The 21,566-nt window shown below is 37.5% G+C and overlaps 1 protein-coding gene across 14 annotated transcripts in view; it reads left to right on the forward strand.

The window, feature by feature from the left end:
• Positions 1–20,086, forward strand: part of prkcg (protein kinase C, gamma) — a 59,266-nt gene extending 39,180 nt beyond the window's left edge. For 12 of the 14 annotated variants that reach the window (XM_058057667.1, XM_058057675.1, XM_058057680.1 and 9 more), the window contains 12 exons: positions 1,153–1,281; positions 1,393–1,549; positions 1,629–1,830; positions 3,041–3,241; positions 8,560–8,733; positions 10,263–10,354; positions 10,696–10,758; positions 10,886–11,024; positions 12,743–12,823; positions 12,912–13,019; positions 13,424–13,564; positions 15,844–17,922. In XM_058057667.1, the coding sequence (XP_057913650.1) occupies positions 1,153–1,281; positions 1,393–1,549; positions 1,629–1,830; positions 3,041–3,241; positions 8,560–8,733; positions 10,263–10,354; positions 10,696–10,758; positions 10,886–11,024; positions 12,743–12,823; positions 12,912–13,019; positions 13,424–13,564; positions 15,844–16,050 (1,694 nt within the window). In that variant the 3' untranslated portion in view covers positions 16,051–17,922. Of the gene's footprint in view, positions 1–1,152; positions 1,282–1,392; positions 1,550–1,628; positions 1,831–3,040; positions 3,242–8,559; positions 8,734–10,262; positions 10,355–10,695; positions 10,759–10,885; positions 11,025–12,742; positions 12,824–12,911; positions 13,020–13,423; positions 13,565–15,843; positions 17,923–19,975 lie in introns of those variants that run through there. The other 2 variants (XM_058057671.1, XM_058057670.1) reach the window with 2 other exon arrangements.
• The last annotated feature ends 1,480 nt before the right edge of the window (positions 20,087–21,566 follow it).

Raw genomic sequence — 21,566 nt, forward strand, 5'->3', positions numbered from 1 at the left:
TTAGAACGTCATAAACAGGTTTGACATGACTTGTTTTTTCTTATTGTTTCCACTATATTGGGTAACAGGAGTGTAAAGGTGACTATAGGGGTGTTATTTCATGTCTAGAGGGCTCTTATAATGTTAAAAAAGGTGCATTTAGAAGGTGGTAAACGGGTTTAAATGGATTATTTTCTCATTTTATGTCTACTATATAGTGTAATAGAAGTGTAAATTTTACTATAGGGGTGTTATTTCATGTCCATAGGGCTCTAATAATGTTAAAATGCATATTTAGAAGGTCATAAACAGGTTTGACATGACTTGTTTTTTGTTATTGTTTCCACTATATTGGGTAACAGGAGTGTAAAGGTGACTATAGGGGTGTTATTTCATGTCTAGAGGGCTCTTATAATGTTAAAAAAGGTGCATTTAGAAGGTGGTAAACAGGTTTAAATGGATTATTTTCTCGTTTTATGTCTACTATATAGTGTAATAGAAGTGTAAATTTTACTATAGGGGTGTTATTTCATGTCCATAGGGCTCTAATAATGTTAAAATGCATATTTAGAAGGTCATAAACAGGTTTGACATGACTTGTTTTTTCTTATTGTTTCCACTATATTGGGTAACAGGAGTGTAAAGGTGACTATAGGGGTGTTATTTCATGTCTAGAGGGCTCTTATAAAGGTTTTAACAAGTGCATTTATAATAATAATAATCATTATTATTATATATTATTATTATACAAATACAATACTTTTACATTTTATGTATAGTAGATTACTATATACTAAATATATTTTTAAAAATACAATAAAATAATATAATATAATAATAATAATATATAATAATAATTCATTAATAATAATAGTAATGTAATGAATAATATATAATAATAATTATTATTATATATTATTATTATGGTACTGGTAATAAATAATATATAATAATAATTATTGTTATTATTATTATTATTATTATAATAAGGACAGTGAAAAGAATGGGGGGTGCTGATGAGAGATAAAAATGAAATAAAATTAATAATAATAATAATAATTATTATTATTATTCTTTCATTGTATTTTTTTTAATATGTTTATTTTTAATATATGTATATTTTTGTCGTCCTGGTGAGTGTTGATATTTACCATATTTACCAAATGGACATAGGTTGTGACATGAACGTCCATCGACGGTGTGAGACCAGCGTTCCCAGTCTTTGCGGCCAGGACCACACGGAGAAACGAGGCCGCATCCACCTGACCGTCCGAGGCGAGATGGAAGACGTCTTTGTCACGGGTGAGCGGGTGCTAGCGGCGGACAAAAACAGGAAGTGAGACTGACAGCGATGTCTCTCTGCTCTCCCTGCTGCGTCTTCTTCTTCTTCTTCTTCTTCTTCTTCTTCTGCAGTGCTGGAGGCTCGGAACCTGATGCCCATGGATCCAAACGGCCTGTCCGACCCGTACGTTAAACTTAAATTGATTCCCGACCCCAAGAGTCACAGCAAGCAGAAGACCAAGACCATCCGCTCCACGCTCAATCCCGTCTGGAATGAGAGTTTTACTTTGTGAGTTTGTTTATTGTCGCCCACATAAACATGTAAACTCTGTAGTTGACTCCAGACTTTTGTCCCTTTTTTGCTGCAGTTCAGTGCGAGGCCACCAGTGGGACAGGCGTCTCTCGGTGGAGGTGTGGGACTGGGACCGCACGTCCCGCAATGACTTCATGGGGGCGCTGTCCTTTGGCGTGAGCGAGATCTTCCGGCGTCCCATCAGCGGCTGGTTCAAACTGTTGGCCCAAGATGAGGGAGAGTACTACAACATCCCCGTGCCGGACCCGGACCTGCAGGTGAGAGACTCCGAACTAAGAGAATAGAGAATGAAGATGAGGTATGAGAGCGATATCAGAAACCGGAGTATACCACTTCCACAAGGAATGGGAGAAGTTTTTTCACTCTATCATTTGGGACATGCAGTGTTAAGGTCATGTCATTACTGCCAGCTAGTAGCCAGAATACTACATACACATCTTTGGACTAATACTATATTATACTGTATACTGTAGTCTACCACAAAATTTCATTTTCATGAAATTCATTCATTCATTCATTTCTGAAAAAAAGCCACATGCAGTGGAACCTCGGTTAGCATCCGCCTCGGTTAGCGTATTCTTTGGTTTACAAAAAAAAAAAAAACGCAACATTTTGCCTCAGTCTGCGTCCATTCTCCGGTTAGCGTACAATATGTCGTGTTATGTTATCGATACATGACGGAGGGAGTCATATTTATGTTTACATTATTATATTTTATTTGTATTTTTTTAATGATAGATGTTGTAATTTTTTTAATGGTAGATATTGTTAGTACTTTTTATTTTAAAACATTTAAAATTTAATTTCATAAATACATTTTTTGAATGAAAAAATACTGCATTTTATTTTTTAAATAGAAAATACATTTCAGTTTATTTTTTAAATAATTTTTACATTTAATTTAATTTTTTTAATTAAAACAAAAAATTTTGTATCAATTTGTCATTAAGAAAACAATAGATATTTTTTAATTTAAATTTTAAATGAAATTTTTTAATTTAAATTTTTAATAAAAAAATATATATTGTTTTGTTAAATACAAATTGATACAAAAAATGTTTTTATTGTTTTTTAATTTTTTTAATTTTTTAATTTTTTAATTTTTTTTATTTTTTTAATTTTTAATTTTTTATTATTATTTTTTTTAATTTTTTAATTAAAAATGTAAAATTAAAATTTTAAAATGTAATCAAAAAATATCTATTGTTTTCTTAAATACAAATTAATACAACAATTTTTTTATGTTTTCTTTTTTAAAATTGAAATCTGAAATTAAATGTAAATATTTCAAAACGGAAAAAATAATACAACAGCATTATGATGGGTCCCTGCTGTGCTGCACTCTCCGTCCACCAGGGTGCAGGATTGTCCTGCTTGCCTTGAATGAGAAACAGGGATTGTGCTAAAGGTCTCGGGCCTGTCTTGTGTCAACCCCCCCCCCGCCGCATCCCCAATGTGACTCCACAGGAGCCTCTTCCAGACACCCCGACGCCTTTGCTGCCTCAGATGGGATCCGGCCTGCTGTGTGAACCCCTCCCTGTGGCCTTGCCCCTGACCCCCCTACCCTCATCGTGTCCACCTGCCCACACCCAGGGGTCGGGCAAAGGCAGGGTTGGCATCCATGACTTCAACTTCCTTATGGTGCTCGGAAAAGGCAGTTTCGGCAAGGTAAACATCCCTCATGTCGATGGATGGATGTCGTCTGGATGTTTAGTTTTCCTTTTCCATCATTTCTTCCACTGATGGACTTGACCTTTATGTGTCAGTGCAACCCCCCCCCCATCCCCCCCCACCCCCCACCGTGAATTGAACTCTGCATCTTTGGTGCTGTCGTGTAGCTGCCAAACCCACTCCTCCTTGCTGGAGGTGCTCCTTCCTCACATCCTGGGGGAGGCTTCTAGATGAAGCGTAATGAAGAGAGTGTCGTTTTGAGTCCTTCTGCCTCGTCTCCAGCTCCCCTGGTGCTGTTTCATAACTGTCAGACCGGAGTCTTTACCCAGCACGGGGGAAACGGAGCTCATCTTATGTAAGATGGATGCTGAAAAAAAAGACAAGAAGTGTGGGGGGGGGGGGGGGGAGAAGGGAGTGACTTCGATGTACTGAGGGAGGGAGTCACTCAGAAACAGGAAAGGAGAAGGGAGGATTACTCAGGAGTTGGGGAGAAGCTCTACACTATGTCCGTCCATCCACCATCCATCCATCCAGCCTTAAAATGTTAAAATGCTAACGGGTAAAATACAAATACCTAGCAAGATAACACTATGTACTGAAAGTGCCAAGGCAGTTTACTCATATCCCTACATCATGTGTGTACTGGCATGGTAGTTATAACTAACTAGAAATGTTAAAATGTTAACATGCTAACGGTTAACATACAAATACCTAGCAAGATAACACTATGTACTAAAAGTGCCAAGGCAGTTAACGTGTGTCCCTACATCATGTCTGTACTGGCATGTACATAAATATGAGGTTACAAGTTAAAATGTTAACATAACAGGTTAGCATGCTAATACCTAGCAAGATAGCGCTAAGTGCCAAAGGCAATTGTATAGTGTACCTACATCATGCAATGTCTGGATCTCCATTTAGACATGAGTAGCTAAAATAATAACATGCTAATAGTTAGCATGCTAACACCAAGCAAGATAGCGCTAAATGCCAAAAGTGCCAAAGCAATTTATAGTGTCCCTACATCATGCCATATCTGGATCTCCATTTAGACAAAAGAAAAATAGCTAAAATAAACATGCTAACATTTATCATGCTAATACTTAACAAGATAACATTAAGTGCCAAAAGTGCGAAGGCAGTTTAATAGTGTCTCTACATCATGCCATGTCTGGATCTCCACGAGAAAAGATCTCCACGAGAAAAGTAGCTGAAATATTAACATGCTAACGGTTAGCATGCTAACACCTAGCAAGATAGCACTAAGTGCCAAAGCAGTTTTATAGTGTCTCTACATCATGCCATGTCTGGATCTCCATTTAGACACGAGAAAAGTAGCTGAAATATTAACATGCTAACAGTTAGCATGCTAACACCTAGCAAGATAGCACTAAGTGCCAAACCAGTTTTATAGTGTCTCTACATCATGCCATGTCTGGATCTCCATTTAGACACGAGAAAAGTAGCTGAAATATTAACATGCTAACAGTTAGCATGCTAACACCTAGCAAGATAGCGCTAAGTGCCAAAGCCTTTTTGTAGTGTCTCTACATCTTGCCATGTCTGGATCTCCATTTAGACACGAGAAAAGTAGCTGAAGCATTAACATGCTAACAGTTAGCATGCTAACACCTAGCAAGATAGCACTAAGTGTCAAAGCAGTTTTATAGTGTCTCTACATCATGCCATGTCTGGATCTCCATTTAGACACGAGAAAAGTAGCTGAAATATTAACATGCTAACAGTTAGCATGCTAACACCTAGCAAGATAGCGCTAAGTGCCAAGGCAGTTTTATAGTGTCTCTACATCATGCCATGTCTGGATCTCCATTTAGACACGAGAAAAATAGCTAAAATTTTAACATGCTAACAGTTAGCATGCTAACACCTAGCAAGATAGCGCTAAGTGCCAAAGCCTTTTTGTAGTGTCTCTACATCTTGCCATGTCTGGATCTCCATTTAGACATGAGAAAAGTAGCTGAAATATTAACATGCTAACACCTAGCAAGATAGCGCTAAGTGCCAAAGCCTTTTTGTAGTGTCTCTACTTCTTGCCATGTTTGGTTCTCCATTTAGACACGAGAAAAGTAGCTGAAATATTAACATGCTAACAGTTAGCATGCTAACACCTAGCAAGATAGCGCTAAGTGCCAAAGCCTTTTTGTAGTGTCTCTACATCTTGCCATGTCTGGATCTCCATTTAGACATGAGAAAAGTAGCTGAAATATTAACATGCTAACACCTAGCAAGATAGCGCTAAGTGCCAAAGCCTTTTTGTAGTGTCTCTACTTCTTGCCATGTTTGGTTCTCCATTTAGACATGAGAAAAGTAGCTAAAATATTAACATGCTAACAGTTAGCATGCTAACACCTAGCAAGATAGCGCTAAGTGCCAAGGCAGTTTTATAGTGTCTCTACATCATGCCATGTCTGGATCTCCATTTAGACACGAGAAAAGTAGCTGAAATATTAACATGCTAACAGTTAGCATGCTAACACCTAGCAAGACAGCGCTAAGTGCCGAAGCCTTTTTGTAGTGTCTCTACATCTTGCCATGTCTGGATCTCCATTTAGACATGAGAAAAGTAGCTAAAATATTAACATGCTAACAGTTAGCATGCTAACACCTAGCAAGATAGCGCTAAGTGCCAAAGCCTTTTTGTAGTGTCTCTACATCTTGCCATGTTTGGTTCTCCATTTAGACATGAGAAAAGTAGCTAAAATATTAACATGCTAACAGTTAGCATGCTAACACCTAGCAAGACAGCGCTAAGTGCCGAAGCCTTTTTGTAGTGTCTCTACATCTTGCCATGTCTGGATCTCCATTTAGACACGAGAAAAGTAGCTAAAATATTAACATGCTAACAGTTAGCATGCTAACACCTAGCAAGATAGCGCTAAGTGCCAAAGCCTTTTTGTAGTGTCTCTACATCATGCCATGTCTGGATCTCCATTTAGACACGAGAAAAGTAGCTAAAATATTAACACGCTAACAGTTAGCATGCTAACACCTAGCAAGATAGCGCTAAGTGCCAAGGCAGTTTTATAGTGTCTCTACATCATGCCATGTCTGGATCTCCATTTAGACACGAGAAAAGTAGCTGAAATATTAACATGCTAACAGTTAGCATGCTAACACCTAGCAAGACAGCGCTAAGTGCCGAAGCCTTTTTGTAGTGTCTCTACATCTTGCCATGTCTGGATCTCCATTTAGACATGAGAAAAGTAGCTAAAATATTAACATGCTAACAGTTAGCATGCTAACACCTAGCAAGATAGCGCTAAGTGCCAAAGCCTTTTTGTAGTGTCTCTACATCTTGCCATGTTTGGTTCTCCATTTAGACATGAGAATAGTAGCTAAAATATTAACATGCTAACAGTTAGCATGCTAACACCTAGCAAGATAGCGCTAAGTGCCAAGGCAGTTTTATAGTGTCTCTACATCATGCCATGTCTGGATCTCCATTTAGACACGAGAAAAATAGCTAAAATTTTAACATGCTAACAGTTAGCATGCTAACGCCTAGCAAGATAGCAAACACAGTCATATTTGTAAAGTATAAGGATACAATAAAACACATCTTTTTTCATGTTAAATCATACATGCGTATTTGCACATCACTGCTAAACACTTCTTTTAAGCTCCAAGCTATTCAGTGACCTTAGTCGCCCCCTAGTGTTGGTAAAGGAGACGTGCAGCTTGTATGAGTTGAATTAGTAAAGGTGTGAGTACAAGGTAAGGTACATTCAAAGATGTAGGAGTATAGGAGTATGTAAAGCCGGCTTTTCATTGGTGCATTCTTAGCATGCACTTTGTGTCGACAAATCACGCGTGCCGTCCCCAGATCTTGACGTTAATACGGTGTGAAATATGCGCGCATTAATGAAATGTTTGTGAACGTGCACGGCCACGCAAAGAGCACACACATGTGTCCTAATGACGGCGTCACGTGTGTCTAATGTACCCAAAAAAAGAAAGTGCCCGCCAAGCACAGGACTGTATGAAGCGCATCACTTATGACACACTGACCACACACACAAGTGCACACACACACACACGTGCACACACACAAGTGCACACACACACACACACACACGTGCATGTAAAAACATCAGGCTTCGCAGGGAAATGCAAATTGTGAGTCATGGGTTAGTTCTGCTTTAGTTTCTTCATGACCTCACATCACACGAGCTGCACGTACCTGCACTTCTTTGGGTGTTCTTGTGGGGTCTTTTGCGACCTCTATTTTGTATTTTTTTTTTAATAAATATTTTTTTAAATTAAAAATTTAAATTAAATTTTAAAATTGTTAATTAAATTTAAATTTCATTACATTTAAAAATATTTAAAATAATAAGCTTTAATGTATTTTGTATTTAAAAATAAAATGCAGTATTTTTTTGCGACCTCTATTTTGCATTTTAAAAAACAATCGATATTTTTTTATTTTAATTTAAAAATACATTTTAAAATTGTTATTTAAATTTAAATTTAATTACATTAAAAATATTTAAAAAATAAACATAAATGTATTTTGTATTTAAAAATAAAATGCCGTATTTTTTTGCGACCTCTATTTTGTATTTAAAAAAACAATTGATATTACATTTTTAAATTGTTAATTAAATTTACATTTAATTACATTAAAAAATATTTTAAAAATAAACTTAAATGTATTTTGTACTTTAAAAAATGCAGTATGTTTGTGACCTATTTTGTATAAAAAAAACAATAGATATTTTTTATTTAAATTTTTAATTACATTTTAAAATTGTTACTTACATTTAAAAATTATTTTAAAAATAAACTTAAATGTATTTTGTATTTAAAAATAAAATGCAGTATTTTTTGTGACCTCTATTTTGTATTTAAAAAAAACAATAGATTTTTTTTATTTTAAATTAAATTTTAAAATTGTTAATTACATTAAAATTTAATTACAATTAAAAAAACATTTTAAAAATAAACTTAAATGTATTTTGTATTTAAAAATAAAATGCAGTATTTTTTAATTCTAAAACTGTATTTATGAAATTAAATTTAAAATGTTTTAATGTTGTGCTCTCGGGGTCATTTTGGTTGACCGAAGGTTCACCACTGTTTTGGCCATTTGTGGATAATGGCTCACTCTGTGGTTGGCTGGAGTCCCAAAGCTTTAGAAATGGCTTTTCCACACTGATAGATCTTGATTGATTATGATTTAATAATCACTTTTTCACACGGGGCCATGGAGCGTTGGATGTTTTTTTCCCTTAATAATAAAATGTTTCATTTGGTGCAGGTGTGCCTAATAAAAGGTCCACTCCTGTTCTCAGGTGCTGCTGGCCGAGGAGCGAGGCAGCGAACGCCTCTTTGCTGTCAAGGTCCTCAAGAAGGACGTTCTCTTCCAGGACGAGGACACGGAGAGCGCCCTGGTGGAGAGGAGGGTTCTTGCGCTCCCGTCCCGCCCTCACTTCCTCACATCGCTCTACTGCGCCTTCCAGACCGAGGTGTGTGTGTGTGTGTATATGTGTGTGTGTATATATGTGTGTGTGTGTAGAGTCCAGGGGTGTCCAAACTTTTTCCAGCGAGCTTCTTTTTGGTTTTATTTGAACTTTGTTCTTATCAAATGTCTTCCCCGAATTCTGACTTCATTCCTATAATATTTAGACTTTTTTTTTTTTTTTTAAGTTTTCCAACCATAATATTTAGACTTTTTATAATATTTCATAATATTTAATATTTCACTTTATACTGCTAAAATTATTTTTTTCTCATGATATTGTTTTAAATTACAACTTTTTCTTTTAATATGTGAAAAATATTGTAATAATTTTTTTGAAATTTCCACCGATTTCAATTACATTTTCAAATATTTTCTAAATTCTTATTTATTGCCATAGTATTTTTACTTTATTATATATTTCTTTTAACCTAATTATCCAAAAATGAAAATTTTATTGGTTATTTAGTTTGTTTTTGTTTTACTTTATGCTGCTAATATTAATAATGATCATTTAAATGTTTGTATATTAAAATATATATATATTTAAATGTTATATTATATAATGTAATGTAAGCTAATGTAATATAATGAAGTAAAATGAGAAAAATCAGCAGTAGTTTTCACAAGAATAAAGTAAAAATATTCAAAAGAAAATGATAAAATATTCTGTATAATATAATAATAAAAAAATTATAATAATAATTATATATAATTATTAAAAATATTAAAGAAAGAAAGCGGTAGAAAATGAATGAATTTTCTACTACTCCTACTGAGGGTCGTGCCCGTGCTGGAGTCTATAATAATAAAATAATAATAATAATAATAATAATAATTATTATTATTATTATTATTACTATTATTATTACTATTATTATTATTATTAATTAATTATAATTATTATTATTATTATTATTATTATTATTATTATTATTATTATTATTATTATTATATTATTATAATAATTAAAAAATTATAATAATAATTTTATAAATTATAATTATAATCATATTTATATTATTATTATTATTATTGGTAATAATAATAATAATAATAATAATAATAATAATAATAATAATTATTATTATTATTATTATTATTATTATTATTATTATTATTATTATTATTATTATTATTATTATTATTATTATGATTTTCCCTTCTAATATTATGATGTTACTTTCATAAAATACCAGATTATAACTTTTTTTGGGAATATTTTGACATATTTCTCATGAAATTACTGCCATTTTTAGTGTTCTTGTTAAGTAATATTTGTAAAACGCGCTGTGGGCCAATAAAACAGGAGCCCCCAGGCCGTACTTTGGCCACCCGCTTGCTGAAGATGCTCCGGAAGGCGGCACAAAACTTCCATTCAATTCACCGCTTGGAATTCCGACCAAGGATGGTCCTCCTAGGACTTCTTGGGGTTTATTAATAAGGGACATAACATGCACTTTCCAACAAGCACCTTGCTTCAGCAGGGGGGGGTTGTGTAATTTGCCAGGAGTGTGTGTATGTGTGTGTTTTTAGGACCGCCTGTACTACGTGATGGAGTACGTCAATGGAGGAGACCTGATGTTTCACATTCAGATCATTGGAAAGTTCAAAGAGCCTCATGCCGCGTATGTTCCTCTTATCTTCACGGCAGTTTTCTCCCTCATATTGCCCCCCCCCCCTCCTCCCCCCACCCAACTCACTTTGTTCATTATTCCTGGCCGCTCTTAAAAGTCATCATCCCCCCGCCCCCCTAATCTGGTCTTTCCATCCTCCAATCATCTTTGATCCACCATCCTAATCTTATTCTTCTTCTGATGCTCTTTTTTTTCCGTGTTTTTGGTTGTATTGCCTTTCATCATCAGCCTCTTTTTGGATTGGGTTTTATTTCTTGATGCGCGCAGTAAAGCAATTCGACCCCCCCCCCACCCCCCACCCCCCTCACCCCCCATCATCTCCGCCCCTGCAGGTTTTATGCAGCAGAGATAGCGGTGGGCCTCTTCTTCCTGCACAGCAAAGGGATCATCTACAGGTAAAGGATCAGCCGTACACCTCAATTCACACCGGAGTGCATCCTTTATCCCGAGGCTCCTTTTAAAGATGTCAAAATTAATCATACCATACCCCCCCCCCCCCCCCATCCGCTCCACCCATCCCAGGGATCTAAAGCTGGACAACGTGCTGCTGGACAGCCAGGGCCACATTAAGATAGCCGACTTTGGGATGTGCAGGGAGGGAATGTTTGAGGGCGACACCACGCACACCTTTTGTGGAACCCCGGACTACATTGCCCCCGAGGTACGCCCGCGCTACATTCCGTTCCACCCACTCTGGCCCCTGGAAGCGCCATTGGTTACCATTTGGTGTCACATTTGCATTGCCAAAAGTTGTTGGGGGGGGGGGGCAAATGGGGCATACTCTGAAAATGGCTGCCGTGAGGCACATAGTTAGCACGAGGAAGGCAGTAGAATAAGAATAAAATCCTAGTAATCCTAGGAAGGCAGTTTACTCATGTTCCTACATCATGTGTGTACTGGCATGGTAGCTATAACTAACTAGAAATGTTAACATGCTAACATGCTAACGATTAACATACAAATACCTAGCATGATAACACTATGTACTGAAAGTGCCAAGGCAGTTTACTCATGTCCCTACATCATGTGTGTACTGGCATGGTAGCTATAACTAACTAGAAATGTTAACATGCTAACATGCTAACATTAAAATACAAATACCTAGCAAGATAACACTATGTGCTGAAAGTGCCAAGGCAGTTTACTCATGTCCCTACATCATGTGTGTACTGGCATGTTAGTTATCACTAACTAGAAATGTTAAAATGTTAACATGCTAACGTTAAAATACAAATACCTAGCATGATAACACTATGTACTGAAAGTGCCAAGGCAGTTTACTCATGTCCCTACATCATGTGTGTACTGGCATGTTAGCTATAACTAACTAGAAATGTTAACATGCTAACATGCTAACAGTTAACATACAAATACCTAGCAAGATAACACTATGTACTGAAAGTGCCAAGGCAGTTTACTCATGTTCCTACATCATGTGTGTACTGGCATGTAAACATGAGGTTGCAAGTTAAAATGTTAAAATGTTAACATGCTAACGTTAGCATACAAATACCTAGCAAGATAACACTATGTACTGAAAGTGCCAAGGCAGTTTACTCATGCCCCTACATCATGTTTGTACTGGCATGTAAACATGAGGTTACAAGCTAAAATGTTAACATGCTAACAGTTAGCATGCTAACACCTAGCAAGATAGCGCTAAGTGCCAAAGCAGTTTTATAGTGTCTCTACATCATGCCATGTCTGGATCTCCATTTAGACACGAGAAAAGTAGCTGAAATATTAACATGCTAACAGTTAGCATGCTAACACCTAGCAAGATAGCGCTAAGTGCCAAAGCAGTTTTATAGTGTCTCTACATCATGCCATGTCTGGATCTCCATTTAGACACGAGAAAAGTTGCTGAAATATTAACATGCTAACAGTTAGCATGCTCACACCTAGCAAGATAGCGCTAAGTGCCAAAAGCGCCAAGGCAATTGTATAGTGTACCTACATCATGCAATGTCTGGATCTCCATTTAGACACGAGAAAAGTAGCTGAAATATTAACATGCTAACAGTTAGCATGCTAACACCTAGCAAGATAGCGCTAAGTGCCAAAAGCGCCAAGGCAATTGTATAGTGTACCTACATCATGCAATGTCTGGATCTCCATTTAGACATGAGAAAAGTAGCAAAAATATTAACATGCTAATAGTTAGCATGTTAATATTTTTAATAGTCTTTGTTTTATTGATTTGTTCTGTTTGACTTGAAAACACCCCACTGTAACTTTTGAGTGTTTAGCCGAATCAGCACAAAATTTGGCACACCCATTTAGGGGAGGGGCAAGCACTCGTGTGTGGAATTTGAGCAAGTTTGGTTGAGAAACAAATGCGTAGTGTACTGAAATGAGGAGAACTCGTTTATTTTCCAGATTGTTGCGTATCAGCCGTACAACAAAGCAGTGGACTGGTGGTCTTACGGAGTACTGCTGTATGAAATGCTAGCCGGACAGGTGACGCCACACTCATCCTCCATTTTTAATGATTCCCATCAGTTGGTACGATCCTCGAAGTTGATTTTTTTTTTAAATATTTTCCCAGCCGCCGTTTGATGGCATCGATGAGGAGGAGCTGTTCCAGTCCATCATGGAGCAAAGTGTCTCCTACCCCAAGAGTCTCTCCCGTGAAGCTGTCGCCATCTGCAAAGGGGTACGTGTATGCAGAGCTTATTTCATCTTCTCCACGGTTTAGCCACGCTAGCATGCTAGCTTGATATCTTGCTCATGTGCTTTGTTGGCTTGTGGAATGTTTTTAAAAACAACATAAAAATGGATGTAAAAAGAAGAATTAGTACAAAAAGGGAGTATAAAGGTGACTATAGGGGTGTTATATCATGTCTTGTGAGCTCTAATTATGTAAAAAATGTAAAAAAAAAAAAATTATGTAAATTCTAAGTACAAAATGCCGGGTTTTCCCCAGAAATTAAAAAAAAATGTGTTAATGAAAGTTTGAGAATAGCGGGTTTGGGAATGGGTGGGGGATCCGTGCTCCAGACCTTCCTACACTTATCCCTTGTCCCCCCCCCCCCCCCCCCCCCCCCGCTCCCTTTCCAGCTCCTGACCAAGCACCCCGCCAAGCGCCTGGGCGGAGGAGAGGATGCCGAACGAGAGATCAGGGAGCATCCCTTCTTCCGCTGGATAGACTGGGACCGCCTGGAGAGGCTGGAGATCCCACCGCCATTCATCCCCAGAGCTGTCAGTCACCACGCACACACACACACACACACACACACACACAAGACCTTGTGACCCGTACATGAGCATCAGCAGCCCATCTAGGCAGGTGATCATACTCAGGGTTGGAGGCCAGGCCCATTAGCATTAGCAGGCCAGAAGTAAATAATCATCCAATTAGGATCCAATGTATCTCCCATTGGAAGTGATGGAAAACATATCCATAACATCTAATATACACCAGCAAATATTACAAATGTGCTCATAAAAATGTCTATTTTGACTTACGGTTCCTTCCTCGCCCTCCCAAAATCATGCTAGCTTGACCTTAGGTACCATTAGGCTACCATGATGTTACAATTAGGTACCATCATGTTACCATTAGGTAACATTCGGTTACCATTAGGCACCATTAGGTTGCCATTAGACACCATCAGATACCATGGGGTTACCATTAGACACCATTAGGTTACCATGAGGTACCATCATTTGGTTACCATTAGGTACCATCATGGTACCATTTGGTTACCATTAGATACCATGAGGTTACCATTAGACACCATTAGGTTACCATGATCATGTTGCCATTAGGTTACTATTAGGTCACCATTAGGTTACAATTAGGTACCATCATATTACCATTTGGTTACCATTAGGTACCATTTGGTTACCATTAGGTACCATTAGGTACCATCATATTACCATTTGGTTACCATTAGGTTACCATTATGTTACAATTAGGTACCATCATATTACCATTTGGTTACCATTATGTTACAATTAGGTACCATCATATTACCATTTGGTTACCATTATGTTACAATTAGGTACCATCATATTACCATTTGGTTACCATTAGGTTACCATTAGGTTACCATTATGTTACAATTAGGTACCATCATATTACCATTTGGTTACCATTAGGTTACCATTAGGTTACCATTATGTTACAATTAGGTACCATCATATTACCATTAGGTACCATTAGGTTACCATTAGGTTACCATTAGGTTACAATTAGGTACCATCATATTACCATTTGGTTACCATTAGGTACCATTAGGTTACCATTACGTTACCATTATGTTACAATTAGGTACCATCATGGCACCATTTGGTTACCATTAGGTACCATTAGGTTACCATTAGGTTACCATTAGGTTACCATTATGTAACAATTAGGTACCATCATATTACCATTAGGTTACCATTAGGTTACCATTAGGTTACCATTATGTTACAATTAGGTACCATCATATTACCATTAGGTACCATTAGGTTACCATTAGGTTACCATTAGGTTCCAATTAGGTACCATCATATTACCATTTGGTTACCATTAGGTACCATTAGGTTACCATTATGTTACCATTATGTTACAATTAGGTACCATCATGGCACCATTTGGTTACCATTAGGTACCATTAGGTTACCATTATGTTACAATTAGGTACCATCATATTACCATTTGGTTACCATTAGGTACCATTAGGTTACCATTATGTTACAATTAGGTACCATCATATTACCATTAGGTTACCATTAGGTTACCATTAGGTTACCATTATGTTACAATTAGGTACCATCATATTACCATTAGGTACCATTAGGTTACCATTAGGTTACCATTATGTTACAATTAGGTACCATCATATTACCATTAGGTTACCATTATGTTACAATTAGGTACCATCATATTACCATTAGGTTACCATTAGGTTACCATTAGGTTACCATTATGTTACAATTAGGTACCATCATATTACCATTTGGTTACCATTAGGTTACCATTAGGTTACCATTATGTTACAATTAGGTACCATCATATTACCATTAGGTTACCATTAGGTTACCATTATGTTACAATTAGGTACCATCATATTACCATTAGGTACCATTAGGTTACCATTATGTTACCATTATGTTACAATTAGGTACCATCATGGCACCATTTGGTTACCATTAGGTACCATTAGGTTACCATTATGTTACAATTAGGTACCATCATATTACCATTTGGTTACCATTAGGTACCATCATATTACCATTAGGTTACCATTAGGTTACCATAAGGTCACCATTAGGTTACCATTAGATACCATTAGGTTACAATTAGATATCATTAGGTATCATTATGTTACCATTTTGTTACCATTAGGTTACCATTATGTTACCATTAGGTAGCATTAGTTCCCATTTGGAACCATTAGGTTCCAATGAGGTTCCAATGAGGTTCCAATGAGGTTCCACTTCGGTAACTAGTTTGTCCCGGCTGAGAACACATGACCTCTCTCCAACAGGGCGGAAGAAAAGGAGAAAACTTCGACAAGTTCTTCACGGCGGCTCCGTCGGCGCTCACCCCGTCGGACCCGGACGTGCTGGCCGCCGTCAACCAGGAGGACTTCCAGGGATTCTCCTTCTTTAATCCGGAGTGCGCCCCCTCCCCCCCTCACTGCAGTCTAGGAGACCTTAGAAGATGTTCTACTAGCATGTACTTGCATGCGTAGTCTACTGATTTCAGGTCAGACCCACCAGGACTCCATCCATGTTGGTTTCCGTTCTTGTGTGCTAAACATCTACCATAGTTAGCATAGTTAGCATAGTTAGCATAGCCATGCTGTCATGACCTTGGGTGACCTGGGTGAAGTACTTTATACATATTACCGTTCTTTCATCATAATCATAAAAATCATAAATGATAATTATTATTATTTTGTGTAGACATCGGGGGCAACGGTTCTGGAATGGCAGACCGGTGTACGCCGGTCCCCCTTTTTAAGAACGGGGTGTGTTCCAACTACGGTGGGATCTCCGTCCTCAGCCTTCCTGATAAGTTCTACTCAGGTTTCGGGTTCTGAAGAGGAGGATCCACTGGATAGTTGAATCTGGGATTCAGGAGAACCAGTCCTGATCGAGGAACTGTGGGACCAGCAGGACTCGGCAGGACTTGGCAGGGCCCAAACAGTCTAATGTTTGTTTTGTGGACTTGGAGTAGGAATTCCGATGCGGAATTCTGTACTCTGAGACTACGGGGTACCAGACCCAGGTGACCTGTCCTGTAAGACCGGTTTCAGAGCTTGGTTCTACTCAGGTTTCGGGTTCTGTAGAGGAGGATCCACTGGATAGTTGAATCTGGGATTCAGGAGAACCAGTCCTGATCGAGGAACTGTGGGACCAGCAGGACTCGGCAGGACTTGGCAGGGCCCAAACAGTCTAATGTTTGTTTTGTGGACTTGGAGTAGGAATTCCGATGCGGAATTCTGTACTCTGAGACTACGGGGTACCAGACCCAGGTGACCTGTCCTGTAAGACCGGTTTCAGAGCTTGGTTCACATGAGTCGAACTGGTTTCCAGTTAGGGTTCCACTGACCTTTTGGTTCTGTTCATTACTTTTACGGACTTAATTTCTCGGAGCGGTCAGGGTGTTGAGGGGTTCCGGTTTGGTGGTCTGCTTTTCGAAGATGACATGGTCCTGCTGGATTCATCCAGACCCGACCTTCAACTCTTATTTATGTCTTATGTGTCTTATTTTCTCTTAATACATCGACTATATTGGTTAATATGAGTGTAAAGATGACTATAGGGGTGTTATTTTATATTTGGAGGGCTCTAATCATGTTAAAAGGGGTATTTAGAAGGTTCTAATCAGGTTTTTTTTTGATCTAACTACCAAAATATGAAACAGTTCAGTGTCCGTGTGTCCGAGTCCATGGTTGTCAGTGCCGTCTCCGGTTCTGGGATGAGATCCTGCCCCAAGAGGAGGACTTGAAGTACTCTTCAGGAGCGAAGGAAGTAGTTTACGGAGTATTTTAGGCTCCTAACTAATGACTTGAATGAATGTGAGTGAAACCGTCCTCTTCCACCGGGATCAATCGACCAAATCCAAAATGGGAGTCGTCATCACGGCAGCGGTGACCTCACACGACCCAATCGGATGCTCCGTACAGACAGCTGGCTTTAAGCTCCACCCCCCTAGATGTGTACATGTGTGTGTGTGTGTGATGATGTCCTGACATGCGGCATTGATCGCTCGTAATTAAAAAGCGGACCGCTGTTCAATACACTCGGCAAACACTGTCATGGCGTCATATCCGGAAGCCCACCAGGGGGGCGTCTTTTAATCCTTGCACACCCCCCCCCCCCCACCCCCCACACCCGCTTTTCTTCTTCTTCTTCTTTGGTTTTCAGCCATTTCACGCCACACTTCATCAGAGTGGCAGATCCACCTCCTTAAGGAGTATACTGTAGTACATACGTAGTATTCCAACTAGCCCGGTAGTACTGCATAGTAGCTAGTACCTTGGTGTTTGAAATGTGATGGGAAGTGGATCAATAAAGCGGCTAAGAAACAACCTCTCACCTTCTCTTTTTACTGCACAAGTGGCATCCAAACTGCAGCCCGGGGGCCGTTTGCGGCCCGCAGCTTGTTTTTTCTTGGTCCACAGCATATGATGAAAATAAAATTTCACAAGAAAACTAAAAAAAAAAAATGCAAAAATCAGAAGTAATTTTGCAAGAATAAAGTAAAAAAAAAAAAAAAAGAGAAATAATATATTTTTTTGTATTTTTTTGTATTTTTAGAGTTGAAAGTTTTGGAACATTAAGTTCACATTAAAAAGGTGGAATATTATGAAAATTAAGTCACAATATTCAGAAAAAAAGTTGTAATTTAAGGAGAAAAAAATTGCAATTTTATGAGAATAAACTAAATAATGTCATACAGCATAAAGTTGAAATATTAAATATTTTAAGTGCTAATATTATGAAAATTAAGTCACAATATTCAGAAAAAAAAGTTGTAATTTAAGGAGAAAAAATTTTGCAATTTTATGAGAATAAACTAAATAATGTCATACAGCATATAGTTGAAATATTAAATATTTTAAGTGGTAATATTATGAGATACAAGAAAAAAAACTAACAACAAATTAAGATGGGAAGGAAAAGTTCACTACAGAAATAGTAAAAAAAAAAAAAAGTATTAATATTATGGTAATAAAGTCTAAATATAATAAAAGTTTAAAAATGTGTGAAATTATTTTTAAAAAATTTCCGTAAACGAAAAAATAAAAAATGGAAGAATAATTTATGAGAATAAAAGAAAAAAAAGAAAAAAAAAGTTGTAGTATAATATTAATTGTAATATTGTAACTTGTAATATTTGCAACATTATTGTAAAATTAATTAAAAATTTATTTAAAAAGTTTTAATATCACTAAATATATCATCAAAATATGGGAATAAAATCCTAAATACAAGAAGAACATTAAAATAGTTTTAAAAAAATTAAAAAAAAAATACAAATGGGGAAAATTGGGGACATTTTAGCAGAATAAAGTCAAAATATGAACAGAAAAAAAGTTTGCACTTTTATGAAAATAAACTAAAATTATAGTAGCATAAAGTGGAAATATTAACGAAAAATTACCTTTTTTTAAATCAGGCATAATATTATGAGATACAAAGAAAACTAACAGGAAATTCAATCCTTCACAACCCTAATAGCAATTTATGTCTTATGTGTCTTATTTTCTCTTATTACTTATTACTATATTGGTTAATAGGAGTGTAAAGATGACTATAGGGGTGTTATTTCAAGTTTGGAGGGCTCTAATCATGTTAAAAGGTGTATTTAGAAGATTGTAAACAGGTTTTTTTTACTGGCAAAAAGTGTAAAAGGAAGTGAAGCGCTTTAAAAAGTAAAATAAAGAAAAAAGGCTGTAACTTAAGAGGGGGGGGGGGGGGGGGGGGCTAGCCGGCTAGTAGCATAAGGATTGTGGATGGATGACGGACACGTTTACTAAGAACTTCATCATCTTCTCTCCTTGAGGTTGCCAAGTGTCCCAAGCTAGTAGCTCCAAAGTCAGATGTTGCCCCCCCCCCCCCCCCAATCCCGCCGCCCCTCCCGCTCTCCCGGACAAGCACGTGCGTACGACTCAAAGATGCTGAGGCGTCTGTTTGGTGCACGTTCTCCAAACTGCACCTCTCACGTTCCCTCCACGCCTTCCTTCCTTCCTTCCTTCCTTCCTTCCTTCCTTCCTTCCAGCATGGGACTCATATCCCCTTAGAGATCAAACTAGTTGACCTTCATATTAAAATCTCATCAGACACCCCCCCCCCCCCGTCGTCCCCCCCCTCCCACACCGTATCTGCCCTCCATTGCTCCTGCGTCTCATTCGTCCTTCATGCGCTCTTTGCCTTTAAATCATCCTGTCAGCAGCTAGCGCTCTCCTTGTAGCCTCTTGGTATATAGAGCCTGCAACGGGATGCTGCTGCTCGAGCGCCACGAGAATGAGAGATACGGGAGCTTTTGGGAAACCAGCGGCTCGTCGTCTTCAAAACATTCAGCTCGCTGTCGTCTTCTCGGTTTTCTCCCCGGTGTCCTAGCTTGCCTCGTCACTTCCCTGTCTCTCTCATTCTCTTCCACCCAAGGTCCCCAGCGAGGTCACAAGGCACCAGAGACCATTGAAGGATGATCTAAATGTGGACCTGCAGGGACCAGACCAAGGAGGGAAGGGAAGGAAAGAAGGATGATAAAGACGGGAAGATGCTTGCTAGGAAAGAATAAAGGAGGCAGGAATCAAATATCCAAATCAGGGGGTGGGGGGGGGGGGGGGGGGGGGCGTCCATGGGGGCCACATCGGGAGAAATGAAAGAATATGCTAAGAAAAGCAGCATCTCAGCTTTTTGTCTTATAGGTGAAAAATATTGCTTCATATTTTTTGCTTTTGCTCTTTTTGCTCTTTTTGCTCATTTTGCTCTTTTTGCTCTTTTTGCTCTTTTTGCTCTTTTTGCTCATTTTTGCTTTTTTTCCAAAATATTCTGACTTTATTCCCGTAAAATCTTGCCTTTAGTCCCATAATATTATAACTCTTTTGTAGCCTAATTGTCCAAATATTTTGCAATATTAAATATTAAATTTTGCAATAAAAAAAATCACTAACACTAAAAAAAAACAAAAGCTTTCTTTAATATTTTTACTTAATGTGACTAATATGACATTATTTTTCCTCTGAATATTTTTTCATTTTCTTTTGAATATTTTGACTTTATTCATTTTTGCTTATTTTTATTAAAGATATTATTTATTTTTATTCCCATAAAATCTTGCCTTTAGTCCCATAATATTATAACTCTTTTCCAGCCTAATTGTCCAAAAAAATTGTTTGATTTGTTAATACATCATACTTTAATATGACATAAAAAATAATAAAAATAAATCACTAACACTCAAAAAAATATATTTAATATTTCTACTTTATGTGACTAATATGACATTATTTTTCCTCTGAATATTTTATAATTTTTTTTTTAGTATTTTGACTTTATTCTTGTGAAAACTACTGCTGTTTTTTTCTCATTTTACTTCATTATATGACATTAGCTTACATTACATTATATAATTATGTATTATATTATATATATTAATTATATATTATATTATTCATTCATTCATTTTCTACCTTCGGGGTGCTGGAGAAGGAAGAAAAAAAAAGGATTAATATGCGTGTGAGTGTGACTATAGGGGTGCTATTTCATATCTAGAGGTCTCTAACTTAGAAGAGATTATTATAAGAGATTACTAATTTATGATCAGATTTTCCATGTCTAATATGAATTATTTTCTCTTATTTTTTTCTGACTATGTTAAGCAATTAGGGACCTAGGATTGACCCCTGGGGAACACCACAGCTTGTAGGTTTCCGTTTGGGAAGCAATGAATCACCAACAGCAGTGCGCCGTAAAAAAAGGGGGGGGGGGGGCGGTAAGGAGGAAGGTGATTGACACCTGGCATTGATAGTGATTGAATTGGAAGGGGGGCCGGGGGTGCGGGGGGGGGGGGGGGGATCGTCTTTGTGATCACATGACTATCACATGACTAATGGCTTTCACTTCTACAAAACGAGTACTTCAAGGTCTCAGTAAAACACAATTCAGGACATTTTACATTCAAGCACACACACATCCTGTTCTCTCTCTCTCGCTCGCTCGCTCGCTCTCTCGCTCTCTCTCTCTCTCTCGC

This window comes from Doryrhamphus excisus, chromosome 19 (assembly GCF_030265055.1).
Source record: "Doryrhamphus excisus isolate RoL2022-K1 chromosome 19, RoL_Dexc_1.0, whole genome shotgun sequence".
NCBI lineage: Eukaryota > Metazoa > Chordata > Actinopteri > Syngnathiformes > Syngnathidae > Doryrhamphus > Doryrhamphus excisus.